At 36.9% G+C, this 22,662-nt stretch overlaps 3 protein-coding genes, 1 non-coding gene and 1 pseudogene across 4 annotated transcripts; 3 read left to right on the top strand and 2 right to left on the bottom strand.

Moving 5' to 3' along the window:
- The first annotated feature begins 1,229 nt into the window (after positions 1-1,229).
- LOC107487584 (aluminum-activated malate transporter 12-like) lies at positions 1,230-3,540 on the top strand (annotated as a pseudogene).
- Positions 3,541-5,292: 1,752 nt separating this feature from the next.
- LOC107487585 (NAC domain-containing protein 71) lies at positions 5,293-7,888 on the bottom strand. Its single transcript, XM_016108248.3, has 4 exons — positions 6,955-7,888; positions 6,404-6,702; positions 5,995-6,321; positions 5,293-5,905 (listed from the first exon to the last, which is right to left on the bottom strand). Exons 1-4 carry the CDS (start codon positions 7,109-7,111, stop codon positions 5,618-5,620), a joined length of 1,071 nt encoding a protein of 356 aa, XP_015963734.1. The 5' UTR covers positions 7,112-7,888; the 3' UTR covers positions 5,293-5,617.
- Positions 7,889-11,973: 4,085 nt separating this feature from the next.
- Positions 11,974-14,680, top strand: LOC107487582 (protein ABCI7, chloroplastic). The gene is made up of 3 exons (XM_016108246.3): positions 11,974-12,888; positions 13,660-13,919; positions 14,155-14,680. Exons 1-3 carry the CDS (start codon positions 12,034-12,036, stop codon positions 14,462-14,464), a joined length of 1,425 nt encoding a protein of 474 aa, XP_015963732.1. The 5' UTR covers positions 11,974-12,033; the 3' UTR covers positions 14,465-14,680.
- Positions 14,681-15,084: 404 nt separating this feature from the next.
- Positions 15,085-15,212, top strand: LOC127748283 (U6atac minor spliceosomal RNA). Its single transcript, XR_008010225.1, has one exon. It is a non-coding gene; the product is annotated as a U6atac minor spliceosomal RNA (small nuclear RNA).
- Positions 15,213-16,087: 875 nt separating this feature from the next.
- On the bottom strand, positions 16,088-21,335 carry LOC107487581 (protein phosphatase 2C 29). Its single transcript, XM_016108245.3, has 4 exons — positions 19,341-21,335; positions 18,566-18,679; positions 17,818-18,082; positions 16,088-16,885 (listed from the first exon to the last, which is right to left on the bottom strand). The coding sequence occupies exons 1-4, from the start codon at positions 21,165-21,167 to the stop codon at positions 16,761-16,763; spliced, it is 2,331 nt and encodes a 776-aa protein (XP_015963731.1). The 5' UTR covers positions 21,168-21,335; the 3' UTR covers positions 16,088-16,760.
- Between the last annotated feature and the right edge of the window lie 1,327 nt (positions 21,336-22,662).

Below are 22,662 nucleotides of genomic sequence, written 5' to 3'. Positions count from 1 at the left end.
GGTTTGAAGTCATGGAGGGACAAGTTAGAAGTGCACGAGAGAACCGCTCACAAAACATCAACACCAGCTGGTTGTTGAGGACAGTTACGTTTTTGATTTAGAAATAGAGTTACGTTCACATCAAACAAAACAGTTCACACGCACGGCTCGCCTCTTTCCTTTTTATATATTCATTCGCATTATTATGTTATGTTATGGCTATTATCATATCAAACATTTTTCCCGTGAAATGTTCGTGGCTGGCAGCTGGACCCTTTAATAATCCCAACTAGCTAGACTCTCACTCAGTCACACCAAGAATATAATAATATTTTGATTTTTTGAGTTACTGAAAACTGGAATTAATATACACAAAATAAAATAATGCACCCTTAGTTGAACGTCTGCTGCCGCATAATTGTACCTTCATGGACGGACGTACTTCGTAGCCTTAGCTTGGTCGGTGCAACTTTATTTATTTTGTGGCCCTAATTTATTTAATATTCAACATATTTAACCAACTTTTCTTTTCTGCCTAAACCCTATTTATTTAAGCATTTTTCTACCTAGGATGGATAAAATATGTTCAAATTTCAATAACTGGTGGATGTTTTTAAGTTTACACTTTACATAACACAAATCTTTTATATATTCATAGACAATAGTTTGCAACTTTGCATGTTCTCTATTATTTTGGTTTAAAGGTATCTCTCACTCCCATATACTAAGAACTAATATGTAAATCCAAACTTCATTTAAAGATTTATTATTGGTTAATAAATTACTGTATATATAAGATGTAATTCGAACTCTCGATTTATATTTAAGCTAATGAATGAACTGATCAAATGATGAACCTAAATTGATTTCATGTTAACTGTTATTAGCAGCTGTGAAGAATAAGTTTTGATCTTTTATAAGCTTTAGCTTTTTATAAAAATAGTATAATAATATAGTGTCGTAAAAAGATTATTGTTAATATCAATAGATTAACATTTTCTTTGATTAATATATTGGTCAATTTTGAATGGTTTACATACACATGTGTCCTTCCTAACAATTGACCACAAAAATAGTTATCGTATAAATGTGGTTCCACGCTTTGCTGACTTCTAAATAACACTAGAGAGAAATTAAAGCTACTCACTTTAATGGAATGCATGTGATGAAGGGTAGAAAATGGCATCACCAGTAGCTTCTCCCTATAAATTTGAAGCTGCTCCGTGTCACAAAGTTGGGGTTCACATGTCATACATTTACAATCCCCACTTCGATTTTATTATTTTCTTGCATGCTCAAACATGCATGATCATCGAACTAATTGATAACACTAATCATATATTACAACTTAGTTAAAAAGAAAATGGTTCCTAAAGTTCATGCAGGGTTGGAAATGGCAGTTGGGGAGAATAATAACAATGAGAACAATGGAAGAAGCAGAAGCATTATTGATGGGAAGTGGATGAAGCGTGCAAATGTGTTTGGTGAGAGGATGAGAAAGTTTCCTAGTGTTGCATGGAAGACTACGTGGAGTGTGGGGCGTGAAGACCCTAGAAGGTTGATCCATGCATTCAAAGTTGGTCTCTCTCTCACTCTTGTTTCTTTGATGTATCTCTTGGAGCCCATGTACCATTGGATTGGCCAGAGTGCCATCTGGGCTGTCATGACTGTTGTCGTCGTCCTCGAGTTCACTGCAGGTACAATGACTGATTTAGTAGCTGATTTTTTATGCGCACGTAACATTTTTGTATATATTAATATCTTGGTTGTGTTGTGATGGGTGCAGGAGCAACTTTATGCAAAGGGCTGAATAGAGGATTAGGGACACTGTTAGCAGGGTCTTTGGCATTTATTGTTGGATATATTGCAAATGCATGTAGTAGGGTTGTTCAAGCTATTTTCATTGGGGCTGCAGTTTTTGTTATAGGTATATACTTTAATAATGGTTGTGACAATTGAGTAGCAACAAGGTTGTGATGACTAATAATTTTGAGGTTTATTTTGTTATTCTTGAGCCAGGAGCTGTAGCTAAGATTGCACATGACAGAATCTACACCATTGCTATTGGCTGTGGCATTTGCCTCCTCATGAGTTTGCTCATATTCCCAAATTGGTCAGGGGAAGATCTCCATAATTCAACAGTTTACAAGCTTGAAGGCCTAGCAAAATCAATAGAAGGTGATATAAATATATATATACAATCAATTGATAATTTGCCATAGTTAGCACTTAACCATGCTGAGATATGTTGCAGCTTGTGTGAATGAATACTTTTATGGAGAAATTGAAGCCTCTGGAGAGGACAAATCATCTGAGGATCCAATATACAAAGGCTATAAAGCTGTTTTGGATTCAAAATCCTCTGATGAAATGTTGGTAAGTCCATTTAATCATTCCTTGGTTCATTATTCCAATGAAGTATTGATGATAGAAGATCTTCTAGTAATGCAATTATTCTATTTTAATTTGGATAGGCATTACATGCAAGTTGGGAGCCAAGGCATTCATGTCACAGATTTCCATGGCAGCAGTATGTTAAAGTTGGAGCTGTTCTTCGCCAATTCGGATACACTGTGGTTGCTTTACATGGCTGTTTGAGAACAGAAATTCAGGTAATGCATCAGTAATTTCATAAGTTTGAGCTTTAAATCTCACTGATAGAGTGATATTGATAGTTTAAGTTTGATTTTTTATTTGTTCTAGACTCCAAGATCTGTTAGAGCCATGTTCAAGGACCCCTGCATAAGGCTTTCAGCAGAGGTATCAAAAGCACTGATAGAACTTGCTAACAGCATAAGGCACCGGCGCCATATCTCTCCGGAAATACTCTCTGATCATCTCCATGAAGCCCTGCAGGATCTTAACACTGCCATAAAATCCCAGCCACGCCTTTTCTTGGGCTCCAAGAACAAGCACAACCATGGTAACAGCATGTTCAAGATAGCTGCAGCACAAGTTGGCCAAGAAAGACAGGGAAAGACATCTGGATTCTCCTTATCGAGCGTTAAGACGGACTCTTCTGCATTGTTGGAATGGAAAACAAAGAGGGGTTGCAATGAACATTCAAAGGAAACAGAAGGAAAGTCCTTGAGACCACAGTTGAGTAAGATTGCTATCACTAGCCTTGAGTTCTCTGAGGCTCTCCCTTTTGCTGCTTTTGCATCTTTGCTTGTGGAAATGGTGGCCAAGCTAGACCTTGTCATTGAGGAAATTGAGGAACTGGGCAGGTTAGCATGCTTCAAAGACTTCAGGCCTGATGATAACATTGTTGTGACTTGTGAGGAACCCCGAGTCGATGTGATGCAGAACCATTTGCCTTCACATGGTGATGCATGATCTTAATTCTTATATATTATGTTTGAGTATGTTTTCAATTTTTAATGTACTCTTAGTAGAAGCTTATTAATATAAACATTCTCTTAATCATAATATAGTTCAGGTTATAAGATGCATGATGTCAAAAGGGTAGTAGACTAGTATTTGTGTTCTGTCTAAGCTTTTGACTTCCATTGTAACCTGGATTGCTCACCAAAATGAGAATCTTACCTGTTATTATTATAAGACATTCCCAATCTAAGGATTTAATTGCAAATAGTCACCAAATTGTGCTGCAAGCATATCAAAATCAGAGAACAAGCTAACAAGGGAAGAATTTTTCTGATTTTTTATATATATCAAAGGGCCACTTTCTCTCATGGTTGAAAGTTTTGGCAGTATCTATAATCTTTTCTTCATTTTTCATTAGCAACCAATACAAATAAAGTCCCTCCCACATTCAACAAGAAATTGATCAACATATCAAATAGCAGTGTCAATAAAATAACTTCCATTGAGATTGCTTTTCACTCATTTCGTTTTCAACTCTACAAGTGGAGCATAGTGGTTAGACAAGTTTTTCTATCAAAGATGTCTGCTTAGTGAGGAACATGTCACATATATAATACACTTTTTGGTTGGGAATCCCAGGGTGGTAGATGCCAAAGATTGTAACATGAGATTGTTTTCAATTTGTTACAGTTTATAGTTTGACAGTTGTTACTGCTTTAGGAAAGCAATCCAAAAGGTCATGCATTATTAGTCCATGATTCAATCTTCTTTGTCTTGTTTGGCCAAAACTCTTCCAACAGAATCAGAAGAATACATACCCTAAAATCTTGGTTAGTGTTTGGAAATTGCTAACCAAAAGAATGGATTAATCCATTTCGACATGAGTTAATACTCAATTTAGTCCGATATTGGTAGTGAACAGAAACCAGAATGATCATGAAAATTCAACCTGTCTTTCATCTCTTATCATGCTAGGTTTAGATTCTTGTTCTCCATGCTCTATCTGGCTTCAGATTTTAGATCTATCTGTAATGTTAAACTAGTCAAGTGTTGTAAGAAAATGTGTAGCTAAGAATGTATGATTCACATTTGACTATTTCTAATTAGCTTATTTGGTGTAGGCTTAACCTCTTTTCCTTTTTGCTTTCCATGTGACACCCAATATTTATAGATTTGCATTTTCTCTGCTTGGTGAGGATGCAGTGAATTCAATGGGGGGATTGAACAGGAAGTTCAAGAGGGTCAAAGCGTAAAAGCATAAGGTTTATATCAAATTTCAAACTAAGATAGCACCCAAAGTGAAAACAATGATAGCACCACAGGAGACTGCACTGATCTAAAGATAAAGTAATATCACAGAATTTCTCATCTTAAACTGATTTGTCAAATCTTAGTAATGATATTCAATCTTTTGTTTTTTGTTTGCTTGCACTATAGCACTGCCTTTTCTCTTCATAAATGATAAGGTGAAACTTTTTATGGATGAATTTGATTTTTAAATTTGTTGGAAAACTCATCAAGATTTTAATGATCATTTCCCACTAAGAGTTAAAAGAGTTGGCCCCTAGAAAGCTTGTTGGATGCTTCTCAAAGCAACTAAAGATTGGAATGTCTTGTCAACTCTAAAAGTAAAACTCATCCCCAAGCTTTATTTTCAAATAAAAACTATGCAGTGATAAGCATACATGACGGCTCTTGTGACATAAAGGAGAAACAGGAGTTTGATTTTGTTCATATGCTCATTCTACCTATTTTAGTTTGTCTGCATATAATTTGGAACTTTTCAAAGCCAAACATTTTGATTTCTTTGCTTTTGGAGTAGGGTGGAGAATACAATTCAACTCTAACTTACCTTAATGAAGATTTAATATAAAAAGAATGATTCATGCCTCATATCCCATAGTTATTTGCTGTGTTAACAAATTAGGCAAGCATTGGAGGAAAAGCAAAAATGCATAAGCATGCATTTCAATTCATGTAAGTTACTAAGTTAGTATGTAAAGAAAGGTGAATAAATATAAGAAACATAAGAAATTCTCCTTCATTACATAAGGTGAATGAATTTAAGACCAAACACCAGGTGCAATTTAAAAAATGTGATGTCACCCGAGCATCTTACACAACTGCATGAAATGATAAACATAGCTAGGAGCATTTGTGCAGAAGAAGCAGCTTGTACTCATTATTTTTCACTCCAAGACACACATTAAAAGGCGTTGCCTCAGAGATCCCTCCATCATCAAGATCTCCCTTACTTCCATTCCCATATATGCTTAGCATTACAAGAAAAGGAGAAATTTTCCTTTTCACTTCAGAATTGTCTTGGATCTCTGATTGAATTGATCTGGTCATATCCTTCATATTCATACAGCACTTCCTCATTTCCATAGAAGTCTAACATGTCTACTTGTCCTGAGTAACGCGACATTCGGCCAATTAGGCCGAGTTCATCAGAGAATTCTATCTCCCCATTGAAATTTGAGTAGGATGAACTGGATGAAATCTCTGTATGTTCCAATGATTGCCATGGTGTCATTGTACTTGGCAATTCATGATGCGGAAAGAATCCTGAAATAACATCTTGTGTTTGAGCAAAGTCCTGCAATTTGAGCAAAAATGTCATAAACTTATCCCCTAATACATAGCTATTCAATCAAGTGTTCCTTCTTTTGCTACAAAACACACTACCTTTGAAGAATCAAGAATCATATCAGGGGAGACCAAGAAGGTTGAAGGATTAGTGTCCACAGAAGGTGGCTCAAACCCGGCCGTTGCAGCCACATTGTATGCACAAGGAGAAGCTATAGGGCTCGAATAACGACTCTCGCTGCATAGCTGACTTGCTTGAGAAGAAACATCAGCAGAGATGCTCAAGTGCTCCTTAGAGGATGACAATCTCATTGAGCTCTCATTCTCATTCTCATTCTCATTCTTGGAACTGCTGACACCTCTTTTACCCTTGTAATCACTGGCCTTGTCATTCTTCTTAATAACCCGGCACAAAGCATAAGCACCCTACAAAAGGAACTAAATCTTTAAGGCCAATCCAATCCAAAGCAAAGCATTAACATATGAAAGACTAGAACCAAATATTTACCTGAAAACTTGGTGAGTCTTGGCCAAGATCATCACAGAGGCGATACTCGTGCATAACCCAATCCGTTCGGTCGCCTAAAGGGGCTCTTCCGCGATAGAAAACAAGGGTCTTGCGATATCCGGTGGCTTTCATGATTGATGTTGATGGACTAGATTGGCACACAACCTTTTTGTCTTTTCCAGTGGCTTTCCAGTATCCTGCTTTGGTAGCTCTGTTTGTTCTTGATCCATTCGGATACTTTCGATCCCTTGGACAAAAGAAGAACCATTCCAAGTCTCTTTTTGGTAAGAATGACTTCTCTGCAATTCAAATTAGGCCTCTTAGAAACGAAATCATTGTTTTTTCTTTTGATTCCATTGATATTTAACACTAAAGTAAAGCTGAAAAGTTAGTGCTTCAGCAATAATTATTAACCACTGAAGTAAAGTAAACATACAAAACACTGCTTTCTAGTATTTTTATAGCATCCATAAAGTGTATGTTCACACTAGCATAGATGAAAATCTTTCTTGTGTTTAAGTAAATGATTAAGATGTGAAATTTAAGATTACCCGGCAACTCCCAAGGATCAAACTTGTACAAATCAATCACAGGGATAACTTCAAGTTCAATTTCAAGCTCCTCAACTTTTCTTTTCAGGTAGTATCCTATCAGTTCTTCATCAGTAGGGTGGAAACGAAAACCCGGAGGCAGTGATGCCCCTCCCATTCTCACTTACAGAATGGAAAGTGTATAATTGAGAAACAAGGAACCAAAGGTATATGCAGTTTTCTAGTCTCTTCCGGTCTCAATTTAACACAACAAAAAAGATAGTATTTTCAAGAATGTTGGTGAAGGATATAGAATTTTCCTGTTAGGTACCAAGACTATAGCTATTAAAAATCTGAAAGATCCAAAAGTAGAAACTTTTGTCTATGATATATTCTTTGTGAAGAATAAGGCGAGAATTCAACAGAAGGCACCCGTTGTGTGCCAGAATCATGGTCTTAAAAAGAAATTTGAGGTCTCTTATGAAGCTATCACACCCTTCCCCCACCAACACCCCTTTGATATTAATCCCCGTTAAGAAAAAATGAACCAAACTGAGGAGTAAGTAACCAGATGTTCAAATCAGTGTAACCCAAATACCAACTTTCACAAAAGAAAAATGGGCACTAGTCCAAAATTTGAGTAGGAAAGATTTCCAAAAAAGTTGGAAGCTTTTGAAAGCCCCAGAAGTTAAGATGAACCAAATTAAATAGTAATGTAGTTACTTTGTATGGAGAATGTGAAATTGAGTTGGAAACAGAAAAAAATTGATAGAAATAAGGAAGAGAGTGGAGAGTAGAAGGTAGAGTAGAGTAGAGTAAAAGAAGCCAGAGATGGTGTGCTATATATAACAGTTGGGAGAAGGAATTAACAGTTAAAGATTATTGCACACAACACACCGAAAGTTTGAGAATTGAGATTGCTTGTCTCAAGTGCACCCAAAATTCCAAAGCAAATGGCCCCACCAACCACTTCATCAGCCCCGTTCACACCTATAAAGTTTTAGTTTTCTAGTTCTGTTCATATATATATATAAGTCCATATATTCATATAGTTTCTCACATTTGATATAGACTCATAACATGTTTTCTTAGTTTATTTTTGGCGGTTCAAATTATTGGTGACTGTTGACTACATTTCAATTCCCAAATCTCAGCACAAACTTTGCAGGACAATTTTGGTTGAACACATATGACATATCATATCACTTAATTTTGCTGAGAAAGCAAAGAATTTTCAATTTTGTGTGAACATGTAAAAAAACAGGAATAGGGGTACCTAAATGGATGGATGATGCGACCAAGACCCTGAACATCAAGTTAAATCCACATCATATTGTGTCGGATTGAACACTTTAATTCATGTGATTGTGTCATCAAAGAGGGTGAGGGTCCAAGTCTCCTAAAAAACTTTCAGAGAGTCTCTTTTATATTCTCACTTCAAAATTCACATGTAGATTGTTAAAAGCAATCTGGCTCCATTTTTTAAACTGCCATTGCTGGGACCAACTTGTAGGGACTATGGAGTGGATGCTGAAGCAAAATACGCGGTAATTAGTGGAATTGTCTTGCGTAGATATGAGTGTATGACCAAGAAAGCACAAAGAAAAGTTAAAAATTAAAGCTTGCTTTGACGTCAGTTTTATTATGCTTTCAACTTTGTCCTTTCTGCCATATTCTTACCACTCCACAATCAACTTTTTTTTTTTTAATTTTAAAAAAATACTAAAATAAATTAAATAAATAAATAAAATCTGACCCTACTCCTTGTGAATTTTTTGTAAAAGGTATCATACTATCATGGGTATTTGCATTGGATTTTATAACATTTGAGGTTGAATGGAGGAAAAATGCAGAGTTACAAGTTTGGGATTGAGAATGAGAATATTTGTGACATTTTTTCTTTCTTAAATATGCAAGACCTTTTAGTTTTCTTTTGGGCTCTTTCTATATTAATCTTGCATGAATAATGGTCCATGGTTAATATTTGTAATATCTACTTTCTTTCTAAAAACAAAGAAAAGAAGAGAAAAGAAAAGAAAAAACTAAACTATATACAATCACATTACAAAATTATAGGTTAAGCATTTTGTTCTTTACATTTATTAGTGAAGAAATCAAAGACACATGAACAAAAGCTTTTGCTTTTTCAACATTGTGACATGGAAAAAAAAAAACAAAGAAAAGCAGAGCGACCCATCCATCCAGGGGCAGAATAAAAGTTAATTTTCTCATTATTGGACCATTTAAAAACTTCTTGGTTTCATTTATATTTTATACATTGGTCTATTTTCTATGCTGATGTGGCTAACAAGTTATATTAGACAAAGCAGCAATCAAGTGGGACTATTCCTTTTTAAGATGTGAAAAAAAGGCAAAAGGAGTAAAATAATTGTGTTCCTCTTGCCAATGCTGTGAGCCTTTGTTTTTCTATTTTGAGTTTTGATGTGATTCTCATTCTCCCTTTCTTTCTTTTTACATTTTAATTAATCCAACGGAATTTTGGGTTCACATTGTGCATAGGAAACGGTATTGCTAGTTTGGTCTATTTAAACACAAGTGGCTTATATATATACAGTTATACACACATCTACAACTTTATCAGCAATTTTTTTCTGCCTTGTGTCACACTCCATTTATTTTCCAACCTTAATCCTCTCTTATATTCTTATCCTTATCTTTTTACTTTTATATAGATGATATCATATATTAATAAATCTGCAAAGATAATGTGGGTAGAATATTATCAAACCAATAAATTAAGAGTAGTTTAAGAACATTTAGAGGGAATGAAAAGATATAGATATCTATAGTGTCAAATAGATGGCTAAAGAAATAAAGAACTTAGCAGTAGTTGAGATGATCTGTTTTTGTGTTTATTACAGAAATTTAAACTTTTGATTGATTACGTATGAACATTGTAGAGATTTCATTGACTTCATTTTTCGGATTCATAGTCACTAGGTGGGAATGGAAATTCTCCTTTACAATAAAGGAACACGTAAACTAATTTGGGTTGGTCTGGTATTAATTCACTAATTCGTTTAAATAAGTGTTAGAGTTTGAATTTCACCACATATAATAACTCATTGGTCAACGATAAACTTTTAAATAGAGCTCTAATTCGCGACGGATTCATCTTTGGCCGGTTAGATTGGGATGTCCGTGAAAAACCAAAAAATAAAGGGATAGCATTTTATGTACATATTTTCTTTATTTCTTATTTGGTATGCACATGACAAGGGTGAATTTGGGTTGTTGGGTTGTGAGGTGGAAAATGAAGAAAATAAAAGATTTCCATGTGTACAGTTCCATTGGGGAATGAAGTGGACAAAAACATGAAGACAATGAACCTCATTAGCTTATCCGATGTTGTTGCTTGTCTGCTCCTTTCGGTTTCTTTGTCTCTTGACTCTCGGTGCAAGTTCACAGCAATGCACAACCATTCTTCAACATTCTCATACTACACTCAAGTGCATTATACAGTAGTACCATTCAGAGGTTATTAAAATAATTGATGTTAGTGATAACCAAGTACAGTTATATATACTCTATATCACTAAGATGGAAAGCTAGCTAAAATTGTAATGCTTCAAAATTAAGTTCATATATTTATAATAAAATGGCTCAACTAGTAAAGTAACAAGTATGCGGCGGAGAATACGCATAGATTGAAGTCCTCTCTTTAATCATGTTGACACCATACCTTAGGGGAGAATGATCAACCCTATCAATGGAAGATGGAAGATATGGAACTATGGGAGGAATAATGAGGTGCATGTATAGATAATTTCGCTGCATTATGATCGATTGGCTTTAGTGCTTTTAGAAAAACTGTTTGCCCAATAGAGACATGAAAGGCCACAACAATTACAAGTAGTTGGTTAATTATAAGAAGGCTTGCAAAAATTTTTAGTTTCTATTATATATTAGAATCAATATTATTTTGATTATTTTCTGATATGATTTATTTATCACTTATAAATAACTTTTATCTAAGGAAAACAAATAGCAAACCAACACCAAAGAATCCACCTAGCAATTTAGTAAGACAATAAGTTATCCTGTTGTCATCTTTAATATTGTCATCCACAACAAAAGAAATATTCACATCTTCACTCTTTGAAACTAAAAAGTGATATGTTGATAATTTTTTTTACACATTTTTCTTTATTCTAAAAAATCTTTCTATTTTTTTCCAACCATACTATACGACTCGTTCAGATCGCAAACTAAGACAAAAAAGAAAAAAAGATTTGTCAATATCGATGTATCGGTTAAAATAATGAACAGAACTCTTTTCTTCACAGAACATGAAATAAAAGATATTGATATTTTAACAGCATTTCGAGTAATTCTTCATCTTGGAGTTCTTGCGAAAAAAACAGGTACCACAGTAGCGGCTGAATCTTTTACTGGTACATGGATAATGTTTTACATTACCGCAAAGAAACATATTAATTACTTTTTATGCTTTTTCTTTCTAAATATTGCATTTGTCCAACTTTAAAAATGTTATTTTAAAATACCAAAAAAGAATAATAAATGGCCAAATTCAGATAACCATGTGTAGCATACTTACCAAGTAAATTTACAGTCAAAAAACAAATATTGAACATATTTAATATTCTTATTTATTTTAATGGCAGTAAAATAAAATTTAAAAAAATTAATTATTTTAGTTTTTATTATTAGTTTATGTTATTAAGTGCTGATATGGTATGTGAAATAGTGGCATATGACAAACGAAAATACTAATACGGTAGGTAGGAAGTATGAAGCAATTGAAGGGTAGATGAGATGTTGATGCATATGAGCGTGAAACACATTTGAATGTGGCAAGAGAATGGAATATGGAGTGAGGGAACATGATTCCGACATAGATTCATGGGACGTCAGCACGCAGGTAGTTGAAAGTTGAAACGTAGGACGTAGTTGGCGCGCAGACATCTTGTCGCGGATGTGTGAAAAGCCCAATTTTTGTTAGGCCCAAGAAAAGCCCAATTGCCAAAAATAGTGAACTCGCTCAGTTGTGTCTCTCAGGCACTCTCACATAGAGAGAGAAGAAAGGAGTGAAGAGATTGAAGGAAGGAGAGAGAGATAATGAGTACTGTAGCCTTCACCCCAACACCTTTGAATCCTTCCTTCAATTCTCACAAATTCGTGAGAACCAAACCCAACAGATTCTCACTCCAATCAAAAGCCATCGTAACCTCAGATCCCTTCGTTTTAGAACTCGCAGAAACCCTCGAAGACTCTCTACCTTCCTCAACAGCCCCTCTCCAGAAGCTTCGAGAAGCTTCCTCCGAATCACTCCTCTCAACACCATGGCCTTCCCGCAGAGACGAGCCTTTCAGGTTCACCGATCTCTCCTTCCTCCGCTACTCCAACATCCTCCCCGTTTCTCAACACCCTCCCACCACCACTCTCCCCGCTGCCGACTCCACCTCCTTCCTCTCACTCAACATCGCCGACGGCCACCCCGTCACGCCCCTCTCCAACTCCTCCCAGCTTCCACAAGGCGTCTACGTAGGCACTCTGTCCGCTCTCGCATCCACCCCCATAATTGACCGCGTAATGGAGCTCATGTGCGCTTTCGACGCCGGCGATCTATTCTGGTCAATCAACGGTGTCGGTGCTCCCGACGCCACGGTGGTGTACGTGCCGGAAGGGTGCCGCGTGGAGACTCCCATCTATTTGAGGTACTTGGCCGTCGAGGGAGGTGCGGAGGGCTCGAAGACGATGCGAATGTCGAATCCGAGAGTGGTGGTGGTGGTGGAGAAGGGCGCCGAAGTGGGTATCATCGAGGAGTTTTCGGCTGCGGAAGAAGGGAATGACTGTTATTGGACAAACTCCGCTTTGGAGGCGGTGGTCGGAGAAGGTGCTAAGCTTACTCATTCTTATATTCAAAACCAATCATCGAGTTCTGCACATATCAAGTGGACCTCTATTCGCCAGGTCAACATCCTCGCTCTTATCATTGTGTTGATTGATTCTATAGCATAGCTTCTATTGGAATATGTACCATTAATTCATTGATTATTTGGGAAAATTCCTTCTTGTAGAACCATGTCCCTTGTACCAAATAGTAGCCTTTCTTTTCTTGACCAAAAAGGAACTGCCTTATGACTTTTAATCACCGAAATTGCAGGACAATAGATAGATTAAATAGAACATGGTAGTGGCAAGTGTGGCTTTGTGCTGTTTCTCGAATAGGTCACGCCATTCTACTTACCAGTACATAGTATGTGGAACCTGATGTGGGTTGTTCAACTTTGCTAGCATCATGATATACATGTATAGCTATAGGTAGTAACTTGTTTAAGCCAGATATGCGGTGAGGAATTGAGGAAGAACTTATTGGTGTTTAGATTTGATTGAATCCAATTAATGTGATGCCTACCTCATAAATGAGCTGGGTTTTCTGCGCAACCCAAAAATTGATGTGTCTGTTGAACTTGTTTAGGAAGCAGAGAGTTAGGATGCTGGGCATTGACGCGATTTTGAAGGACCTGCTGTTCAAAAAGAGCATTTCTTGTAGTTGAAACCTTGTTTTCAGTCACAAATATTAGTGAAGATCATGATACTTAAGCGCTACCTATAAAGTATTTCTGTTGCCTTTATAATCTAACAACTCCAAAGAATGCTCTTTTCTCCTGAGAGGTTATAACAGTGGTACATTGAAGAAATGTGATGAGCAGTTTGTGATTTTTTGTTGATTGTTTGCAGGAATCATCTAGTACATATGAGCTTACAGAGATAAGCACGGGAGGAAAATTGGGGAGGCACAATCTTCATATACAACAGCTTGGCCCAGACACGGTGACTGAGTTATCAACCTTGCACTTGTCTGTTGGTGATCAGACACAGGATCTGCATAGTAGTCTGGTCTTGGACCACCCCCGGGGCTATTCCCGTCAACTTCATAAATGCATTGTGGCACATTCAAAGGGACAAGCAGTTTTTGATGGCAATATCAAGGTTAACAGGTAATTCTCTTGACCAATAAATATTCAATCTTTGATTCCAAGTCTTATGCTAATACGTTAACGAGTTTTCTTTTCCCTAAAGTGGAATTGTGGAGTGTTTCATCAGTACGGTCTAATGAGATTAAGCCATTTCTTATATTATTAATTTAGTTAATATAGATGCATTTGTTTTACAAATGTCTAGTACTTTATCAGATGAGTCACTCTGTGTCAACGGTACACTGTTCTATTGTAGGTATGCTCAGCAGACAGATGCTGGACAGTTAACAAGAAGCCTTCTCCTCGAGCCTCGCGCTAGCATAAATGTAAAACCAAATCTCCAAATTGTGGCTGATGATGTCAAGTGCTCCCATGGAGCTGCGATAAGTGATCTAGAAGAAAGCCAACTCCTGTATTTCCGAGCACGTGGCATCGACCCAAAGTCAGCTAGAAGAGTTCTAATATTTGCCTTTGGAGGGGAGGTGATAGAGAAGTTGCCTTACCCTTCCATCAGAGAGAGAGTACGAAGTCAGATTAAAAGTTTACTAGATCCATCGCCAAAATGATCATAAAATTCTGAATCGAAACCAAAGCAAAGGTCCTTTATTTGTGATGGTTCTGGACTCCCATTGGTTAAGAAAGAATGAAAAGTTTACTGTGTATTGAATCAATAACATTTGGTGCATCCTGTATAATTATGTATAACTAATTTATAGTTGTATTTGTTTTCTTAATGGTAAATGCATTTGTTAAATAATGTAAGATTATGAGATTTTTCATAATTGGAGTAGTTTCTCTGACTTAATAAACATATTAATCTTCAAAGGCAAAAAGTTTGGTAACAGTTTTTACTAATAAATTTTAGAAGCGGATGAAGTTATACATAACCAAGAAAAATAATAAATAAAAAGAAAGGTTGCTGACATTTTCTTAGCATAGTTATTTGTACTTTCATGGCACACTAAAAAAATAAAACAAAAAACATCAAAATTCAAAATTAAAATGTTGATCACCATGCACAACCGGTTCCCTTTTTGCAAATTGGAAGTTAGAGTGGAAGTGTCCAAGCAATTAAATAGGTAAGAAGTGGAAACTTCAAGTAACTCTTTTGCCGTCTTTTAGTCCTACATCGGGTAAAAGCAAAAAGCATATCAGATTTATAAAATGGATTATTGATACATTGACTGTGTTCGTGAAAAGGAGAGATGGTTGGCATCTCCCCTGACAGGGACGGGAACAGCCTTCGGGCTTTCCTGTTATACACACTCGGTTAAGGCTTACCATCTGTATAGGTGGATCTAACCCAATTTTTTTCCCTCTCCCTCAAGTGAAACCCATGAACTCAAGCTGTTGAAAGGGTCCTCTGTGATGTTGCCCTTGAATTATTGCAGAATCTCTTTCTCAGTAGCTGGTGGAAACCTCAACTATTATTATGTGTTCTGTCCCATATGTGTGTGTGAGCTTGAGTTCTCACTTCTCAGTTACTACCACCAGCACCTCTAAGTTGTCCTGTTCCTGAGTTGTTTTGAGTAGGGACCAGTTTCTCTTGCCCGGGCATTTATTCTTCCCCACCAACCAAGCCACCGTCACCACCACCTTAACCACTATCTCAATTATACTACTGCCACTACTACTATGCAACAGATAGATAGATATAGATATATGGAATATGCTTTGAAGTTTGAACATTCAACTTAAACAAGAAGAAGATGGTGGATTGATTGGAGGCAGTGAGCTGTTTTATCAGACATGTTATGTATCGGTTTCATTAGGGATACCTTTATTACTTGGAATTCGTCGTAATTACCAGCTTATTACAAAGTAGTTAGTATTAATCAACTACGGTACCAATAATGGAAAATGTAGTCACATCATTGTACTAGTATGATGAATTAATTTTATAATTATGATATATTTAAATATATTTAATAAAAAAAAAAGTGGTAAAATTAAACTTATTTGAAAGAGTAGTAGAATATTATCAATTATGTAAAAATTGTTGACATGACATCATTAAAAAAAAATATAGCTTAAACAGTGTAAAAAAACTTAACCAACGACTTTTATATAATAAAAATAGATAGATATAATATTATCTGAGGACTGGTCTGAAGTCTGAATCAAAATGCCTTCAATATCCACCTACTTTGAAAGACACATGACGAGGAATCATATGTGGATATATCATATCGATGTTTAAATCTGATACCACGTTTAGTTTTCACAAGGAGCAGATTATATTGTACATGACTTGATTGAGATCTCTAATTCAGATGAATGTTAATCCGCAAAGGTGGAAATCCACCCTCAATTACACAAGTTCCTTTCCGACTAGGGACTACTAAAAGTTCAATCAGTACATTTGTATCCCCACCAATGTACACCCACATTCTCTTGGCTCTCTGCCAGAGAACGAAAAAGGACAAGAACAAAAACAAAAAATGAATGGAACGAGCCTACGGTATCCAAAACTTCTATCACTTTTCATCTACAAACGGGGAAAAGAGAAAAACTACAGATTGGATTTGAGAAACAATTTATAAAAAGGCTATACTTTGCTCTTCCGCCTAAAGGAACTTAAAAAAAAAACCCATCTCCTATGCCTGTTCTTGAGCTTTTACCAATTTGCATTTGCATCTCCCAATTCTTGACCATTCTTTCTTTTTGGGTGCTGACTAGCCTCTTGCCATTGATAAGTGAAATTCCTCAGTCTGTAACTCTATATGGAGTAACATCCATATGAACACCGAAGACCCACGAAAGGTGGATCAGTTGTGAAGCTTCGTTGCTGACACTTTCGCACCCTTGGGTGATATGCTCTCCAATCACATATGTACAGCCAACAGCAATTTGAGCAAGGCCTCACGGGTACTTCCCTGATGACTTCCAGATTCTTCCTTCGAGTGATATCACCATAACAGTAACATCATCATGGTACTTCCTCCGATCTCCTTGAGGGATATCCAGCAACTCATGAAAATCCATTCCTGTAACAAATAGGAAGATACATTATCAAATCTGAACGCAAGTTGCAGGTTAATGGCGGTGGAGAAGCACCAAAAATATATTATACACATTAAACTGATAATATTCTCATTTCAATCCCTTTTGTTCTATTACCTTTTCCTCACTGCCAGGCAGAGTTTGAATACAAACAGATCAACTAGCATAAAAGAAGTGTAACAACAAAGTGTTTTCTCTAAATAAGAGAATCAAACAAACCATTCAAGTTCAAAGAATGCACATAGATGCTACGAAACTCCACAATAGTCCCAAGTGATAGCATTGTGACAAAAGAAGGAATATTTATATATATATCAGGGGAAATGAGTAACAGTTTATGGATCTACAAAAGTATATGCAGTTGCTGCAGCACAAGGATGCAAGTTGAAATACATAGGCTAGAAAATGGAATCCCAGAATGGCATCTTATATATCCAAAAAAAACGTAAGGGTATTCATATTCTAAATCTTACAAGAACTGCTCGCTTTTTATCAGAAACTTATGATTTGGTTATTGATGCAGCAAGGAGAAACAATTTTTCATTGTTGGCACAAAAGATAGAGCTGTGGATTTAATACCACGGGCTGCAACACAAGTTTGGTGAAAAATGGCTCGGCAGTATGTTAACTAATTAGTATACTAAAGAAACGAAGATTAGCAAAATAAAGAATGACACAAAGCTTTTCGGCGTAAGCTAAAAGAAAAGGACACAGTAGCAAAAGAAGTTGAAGAGAAAATCAGAAACTTTTAATTATAAACCTTCTTGCTCCATATATTGGGGGGAAAATATTTTGAAATAAATAAGTAAACAGATAAATTATCGATTCACCATATTTGGTAATTCAACATATTGGACATGTTCAACAAGACTGCAAAAGTAAAAGAAAGATTCATGAAATGAAAAGGCTTGTTTACCAGCCTTTTTGGCTGCACGGACAAGCAGCTCCTCAATCAAATGTTGGGCAGGATCTCCATCAGGAAACTTTTCCATGAAGCTCTCCACTTGAGAAACCACTTCTTGATTGCTTAGATATTGATATAACCCATCAGATGAGAGGATCAAGAACTGATCTCTAGGGCATAATCTATGATGACGTAATGAAGGGCAGCAGGATACATATGGAGCAGTTCCAATATATTCATTTCGAAACATTTCTAGTACTGCATCATTGAATTTTGGCTGCAGGAACATGTAAAATCATACCATCGCGTAAGAATCCATTTACTAAAGTTATTAAATAAGTCTATGCAGCCAAGCCAAGAGCAGAGATGTGGTGAAAAAAAAAGTAATATTATATTCAACATGATCATGTATAGCAGCACATAAGCACTAACAAAGTGAAAATATATGTAAAACTATTTTCCATGGCTAGAATTTAAGTTTGGCATACTCTAAAACCAAGGACTGATCCTCACTAAGAAGTACTAACATCTAAAATCTGGAAGGCCGATGACAGATTTTTATATGTACAAGTTCTCAAAGTGCAGCATATAAATAAAAGTTTAGAGCAGACTATTAAAATCATAGTTTCTGTTAATAATTTATGTATCAATTTCCATTTTAACTAATCAGTCCACCCTATCATTAATTTTCTCTGCAACATTATTCACAAGCTTATTGTAAGAATGAAGTACTACTACGATGAAGCAATTTTAAAGACACCTGTTTCAAAAATCCTGCCCCGAACGCTCTGGTGACCTTAAGACGGCCTTTCACTCTATCATTTACAATACAGTGGCTATCATCAGGATGTTCATTCTTGATCCTAATGATTTCCTGCAAAAACAATAAGGCGAATCTTTTAGACAACTGATATAATAGATTGCAATACAACAGAAGAAAAAGAAAACAAGCTTAATACCAGCACTACTAAAAGTGGGACTTATAAATGTGACTCATCAAACTTGTCCATAATCTGACACATAGAAAAACAAACTTGACAGAAGTTAACGAAGAAAGCAATGATACCAAAGTTGTCTTGTAAAGATCCAAAAGATGGGGCATATATAGTATACAAAACAAGGGAACGATCAATGATGTCAAAGAACTATTTTTGTTAATCAAAGAAACAAATTAATACACTAGGACAGGGAGACAAATAAAGAAAGAATGTGAAAAATTCAAAATTTAGACTCTTCAAGGTCAATAAGCATTTAACACCTTAAAAACTGAGGAAATTATATAAGGCAATAGCAAGTCAATTAAGAAGATTGGGAAATTCAGAAAAAGCAACAGTATGAAATCTCCACTAGTTCTAAGACAAAATTGTTTGACATTAAACATGTGCCGAAAAGGGAAATAGGAACATAAGAACGCAGCTAACAAAAAGGAAATAACAGAGAAGTTTCCAGTTTCCACCACATCCACAACTCAATCATTTGAAAAGAAAATGATCCAATTAGCTAAAAGGAGATGAAAAGCTGAATAATCAACTTGCCTCTTCAACACTCGTGCTGTGGTCAGTGGACAATTGCAATGCCACCAACCTCATTTCCTGAGCAGGACCCTCCTTCCCCGACCTGATGGCACGTTCACCTTGGCCTAATGAAGACTCCTCTGTAATGCTCTCTGCACCTGACCCAACATCCCCATGACTTCCGGATTCCTTGCTACAACCAACTTCTATGGGCTCATACTGAGCAACAATGGCCCTGCTATCACCCACGTTCATCACATACACATCCTCGCCCCTCATCAAAGCAACTAGAAGGCAAGACCCCATTAGAGCAAGCTCCGGATTTGTATCGATAACTTTATCCGTCATATCCAAATATGCAAGTTCTGTCATCTCAAGTGCCCGAGCCAATGCCCTCAAAACCAGATCATGATCCACTGGACCCACTTTCCGTCTTCTACCACCACCATTGCCATTGCCAGTGCCATCCCCACCATGAGATTTCTCTTCTGCCCGGGTTTCCACTTCAACCTTCTCTTTATCTTCCGTAGCCAAGTTCCAAGGTAACAACTTCCCCCCACGGCCCTCCTTGTGCTTTGACAATCCATGCTTCAATTTTGACAACACCATCCACCTTCTACTACCTGATGAGCCCTCCTTGCTCACGCTGAGTGCATCATCAACCGAAAATGCAAACCTGTCCGAACCCGAAAGATCAAGCCCATCTTCAGCAGCATCCTCCGCAAGAAGCTCCCACAGCCTGCGCCGCCTGCTCTCCGTTCCCTCCACCTGAAATGTCACTCTCTTTGCTGACCCTCCATCGTCCTTGAAATCTTCTTCAGCAGCCATTGACGATTCAGCTGCAGGTGCAGATGCAGGTTCACTCGAGGGGTTAGTTTCCACTGCTTTTTCTTCTTCTTCGACTTCCCAAAACAACCCCTGAAGCTCACTGTGAACAGCACGGTAGAGGTGACCCATTAAGAACTCCGGCGCGTCGGGGCCGTTGAAGCCGTCGTAGATCCCCACGAACAACCAACCCTGCTCCTCCGACACCACCACGTGCACGCGATCCTCCCCTGCCTTCCCCAGCGCCCACTGCACATTGCTCTCGCCCTTCCCCACCTCCGGCGCTGCAGCCCCGCTCCCTCCTTCAGTCTCCGGCGGATCTTCCTTCCTCCCGACGAAGTTCAGCACGGGCACCACCCAAGGCCGCTTCATCTCCGAGAGGCTTCTCCGATGGAACGCCTTCCTAAGCCCGGGGATCCCCTTCTTCCGCTTCTTCTTGGCGTACAACCCGCCCAGCGGCGCCGAGAAAGGAACACCGGCGCCGGAGGCGGGTCCTCCCCCTTCCGCGGCGGCGCCGGCGTCAAGTGGACCAGACATAGCTCCGCTCTCGATTGGACCGGAGAGGAAGAAAGCCCTTCCAGAAGGCTCACCATTGCCTCTGGGAGCTGGCTGAAGCGGGAGTGCGCTAAACGACGACGTGGCTTCGAATCCATTTACGATACTGCCCCTGGGAGGGAAACCAGCTGCGGCATCAGCGTCAAATTGGAGAACGGTTTTGGGAGCGGAGCTGTTGGCGCTAACGGAGGCACCGGAAATGGACTTGAAAACGGGTTCGGTGTGGGTTGGGGAGAAGCGGAGGGAGGCGGAAGGGGAAGAGAGGAAGCGATCGGAATGAGAGGGTGAGTGAGTGGGAGAAGAGACGAAGCGATTTGAGGATCTGACGTAGCAGAATGAGTGACCTAGGGTTTCGTCTAGCGGTTCGGTTTCTTGGAATGCGAGCTCGGGTGGTTGTTGGTGGTGGTCGTTGGTGGAGGGTGGTGCGAAGCAAGAGAAGAGGTTGCAGAGTGAGGAGGTTCTTCCCATGACATTTGAGTTGAGTTTAGTTGAAGCGTTGAGGGGGAGGGAAGGGAGTGTTTGGCGGCGCAGAAGATTCTACCCACCGATTTTCCCAGAAAATCCCTCCCCAACCCACACAAACAAACTAGTCACAGAGAGAGAGAAAGAGAGAGAGAGAGAGAGAGGAAACCAAAGAAAGTAAGCAGGAGGAGCAAAAGAAAGGACTTGTTCAATTTTTTTTCTTATTTCCCCCTTCTATTTATTTATTAATTAATTGAAATAATAATCCAGGTGCTGGTATTTATAAAAAGAAAAAATATGAATAAATAATTTTTAATCAGTCAATTTTAAATAAGAAGAGTACTAAGGATCAACAATTTTTATATTTTATAATCATTAATTGATCATTAATAGCATTTTTAATGGTGTAAAATTATATTCAATAATAAAAGATTACTTAATTTTTTTATGATTAAGTGCTGGATACAAAATACAAAAATTATTGGTCTCCTAAATTTTTTTAATTATAATTAATAATTATTAATTTTGTATTTTTAAAAATAAAATTTAATTAATAAGAAGTGCAGTTTAAAAATTCTTGTTATTAGCTAGATCCTTTTCTAGCGGGATTGTTATAAAAATATTTAGTTGAGAGGGGTAATTTTCTTGCGTTGGTTTGAAATGAAAAAACAAAAAAAAAGTAGTAGTATATATTTGTTGTGTTGTCTGTTGTGAGCAGTTGTTTGTCACGGTCCGAGTTGACGGTTACATGAGCTCATGAGCTGGCCTCTTTCTAAAATCCACTCTGTTTCTTTCTTTTTTTTCTTTTTCCTGAATTTATCCTATTAAATTTCGACATTCATTTATGCATTTATCATAATTTCTCTTCTGCATTTTTTACTTTGTTTACTTCCTTTATTCTATAATCTTATATTTATAAATTAGGTTTAATTTGAATACTCTAACAATAATTAGACTTTCTTAATAAATATATTAAGAAAATTAGATAACATATTTTATAACATAAAAAATTAATTATATTATATTTGGCTAATCACGCCATAAAAATTATATTATAAGTTAGATTAGTCTTTCTATTACTCAATAATATAACACGATATAAATATTTTTATAACATATTATATTTAATCAAATGAATGATCAATTTGTCATTGTTGTATTTCTTAATAATTTATTCTTTCAAAAACTAAATTAATATACACATGATATTTTAATTTAACCATTTTTTTAAGTGGCATATCGTTTTATTTCACTATGAAACGTGGCATATCAACAATAGAAATTTTTTTGTTCTTATTTGAAAAGAGGAGTGTTAGGACCAGTAATTTTTGTGATTTATAGTCAACTAATTATCAAATAATCATTAATGATAATTTAATAGTATGAAATTTTATTCAATAACTCATTTTTTTTGCTGATTACATGCTGGTCAAAATTTAATAAAATTGCTAATTCCTAAAATTTTTCATACTAATTAATCTCTTTTCATACTGTAAATTCA

The sequence above is a fragment of the Arachis duranensis genome, chromosome 5 (assembly GCF_000817695.3).
Source record: "Arachis duranensis cultivar V14167 chromosome 5, aradu.V14167.gnm2.J7QH, whole genome shotgun sequence".
Classification (NCBI taxonomy): Eukaryota; Viridiplantae; Streptophyta; class Magnoliopsida; order Fabales; family Fabaceae; genus Arachis; species Arachis duranensis.
The sequence above is the reverse complement of the archived record's forward strand: the minus strand, read 5'-3'. Positions and strand labels throughout refer to the sequence as shown.

What these genes read in the sequence shown, in the direction of transcription:
- LOC107487582 (XM_016108246.3), top strand. Translation starts at nt 12,034, where the DNA reads ATGAGTACTGTAGCCTTCACCCCAACACCTTTGAATCCTTCCTTCAAT. An exon ending in AGTGGACCTCTATTCGCCAG is followed by an intron (nt 12,889 to 13,659) that starts GTCAACATCCTC and finishes GATTGTTTGCAG; the next exon opens with GAATCATCTAGTACATATGA. An exon ending in GGCAATATCAAGGTTAACAG is followed by an intron (nt 13,920 to 14,154) that starts GTAATTCTCTTG and finishes GTTCTATTGTAG; the next exon opens with GTATGCTCAGCAGACAGATG.
- LOC107487585 (XM_016108248.3), bottom strand. Translation starts at nt 7,111, where the DNA reads ATGGGAGGGGCATCACTGCCTCCGGGTTTTCGTTTCCACCCTACTGAT. An exon ending in TGATCCTTGGGAGTTGCCGG is followed by an intron (nt 6,703 to 6,954) that starts GTAATCTTAAAT and finishes TTTGAATTGCAG; the next exon opens with AGAAGTCATTCTTACCAAAA. An exon ending in TGATTCTTGATTCTTCAAAG is followed by an intron (nt 5,906 to 5,994) that starts GTAGTGTGTTTT and finishes CTCAAATTGCAG; the next exon opens with GACTTTGCTCAAACACAAGA.
- LOC107487581 (XM_016108245.3), bottom strand. Translation starts at nt 21,167, where the DNA reads ATGGGAAGAACCTCCTCACTCTGCAACCTCTTCTCTTGCTTCGCACCA. An exon ending in ACAGCACGAGTGTTGAAGAG is followed by an intron (nt 18,680 to 19,340) that starts GCAAGTTGATTA and finishes TTGTTTTTGCAG; the next exon opens with GAAATCATTAGGATCAAGAA. An exon ending in CCGTGCAGCCAAAAAGGCTG is followed by an intron (nt 16,886 to 17,817) that starts GTAAACAAGCCT and finishes TATTTGTTACAG; the next exon opens with GAATGGATTTTCATGAGTTG.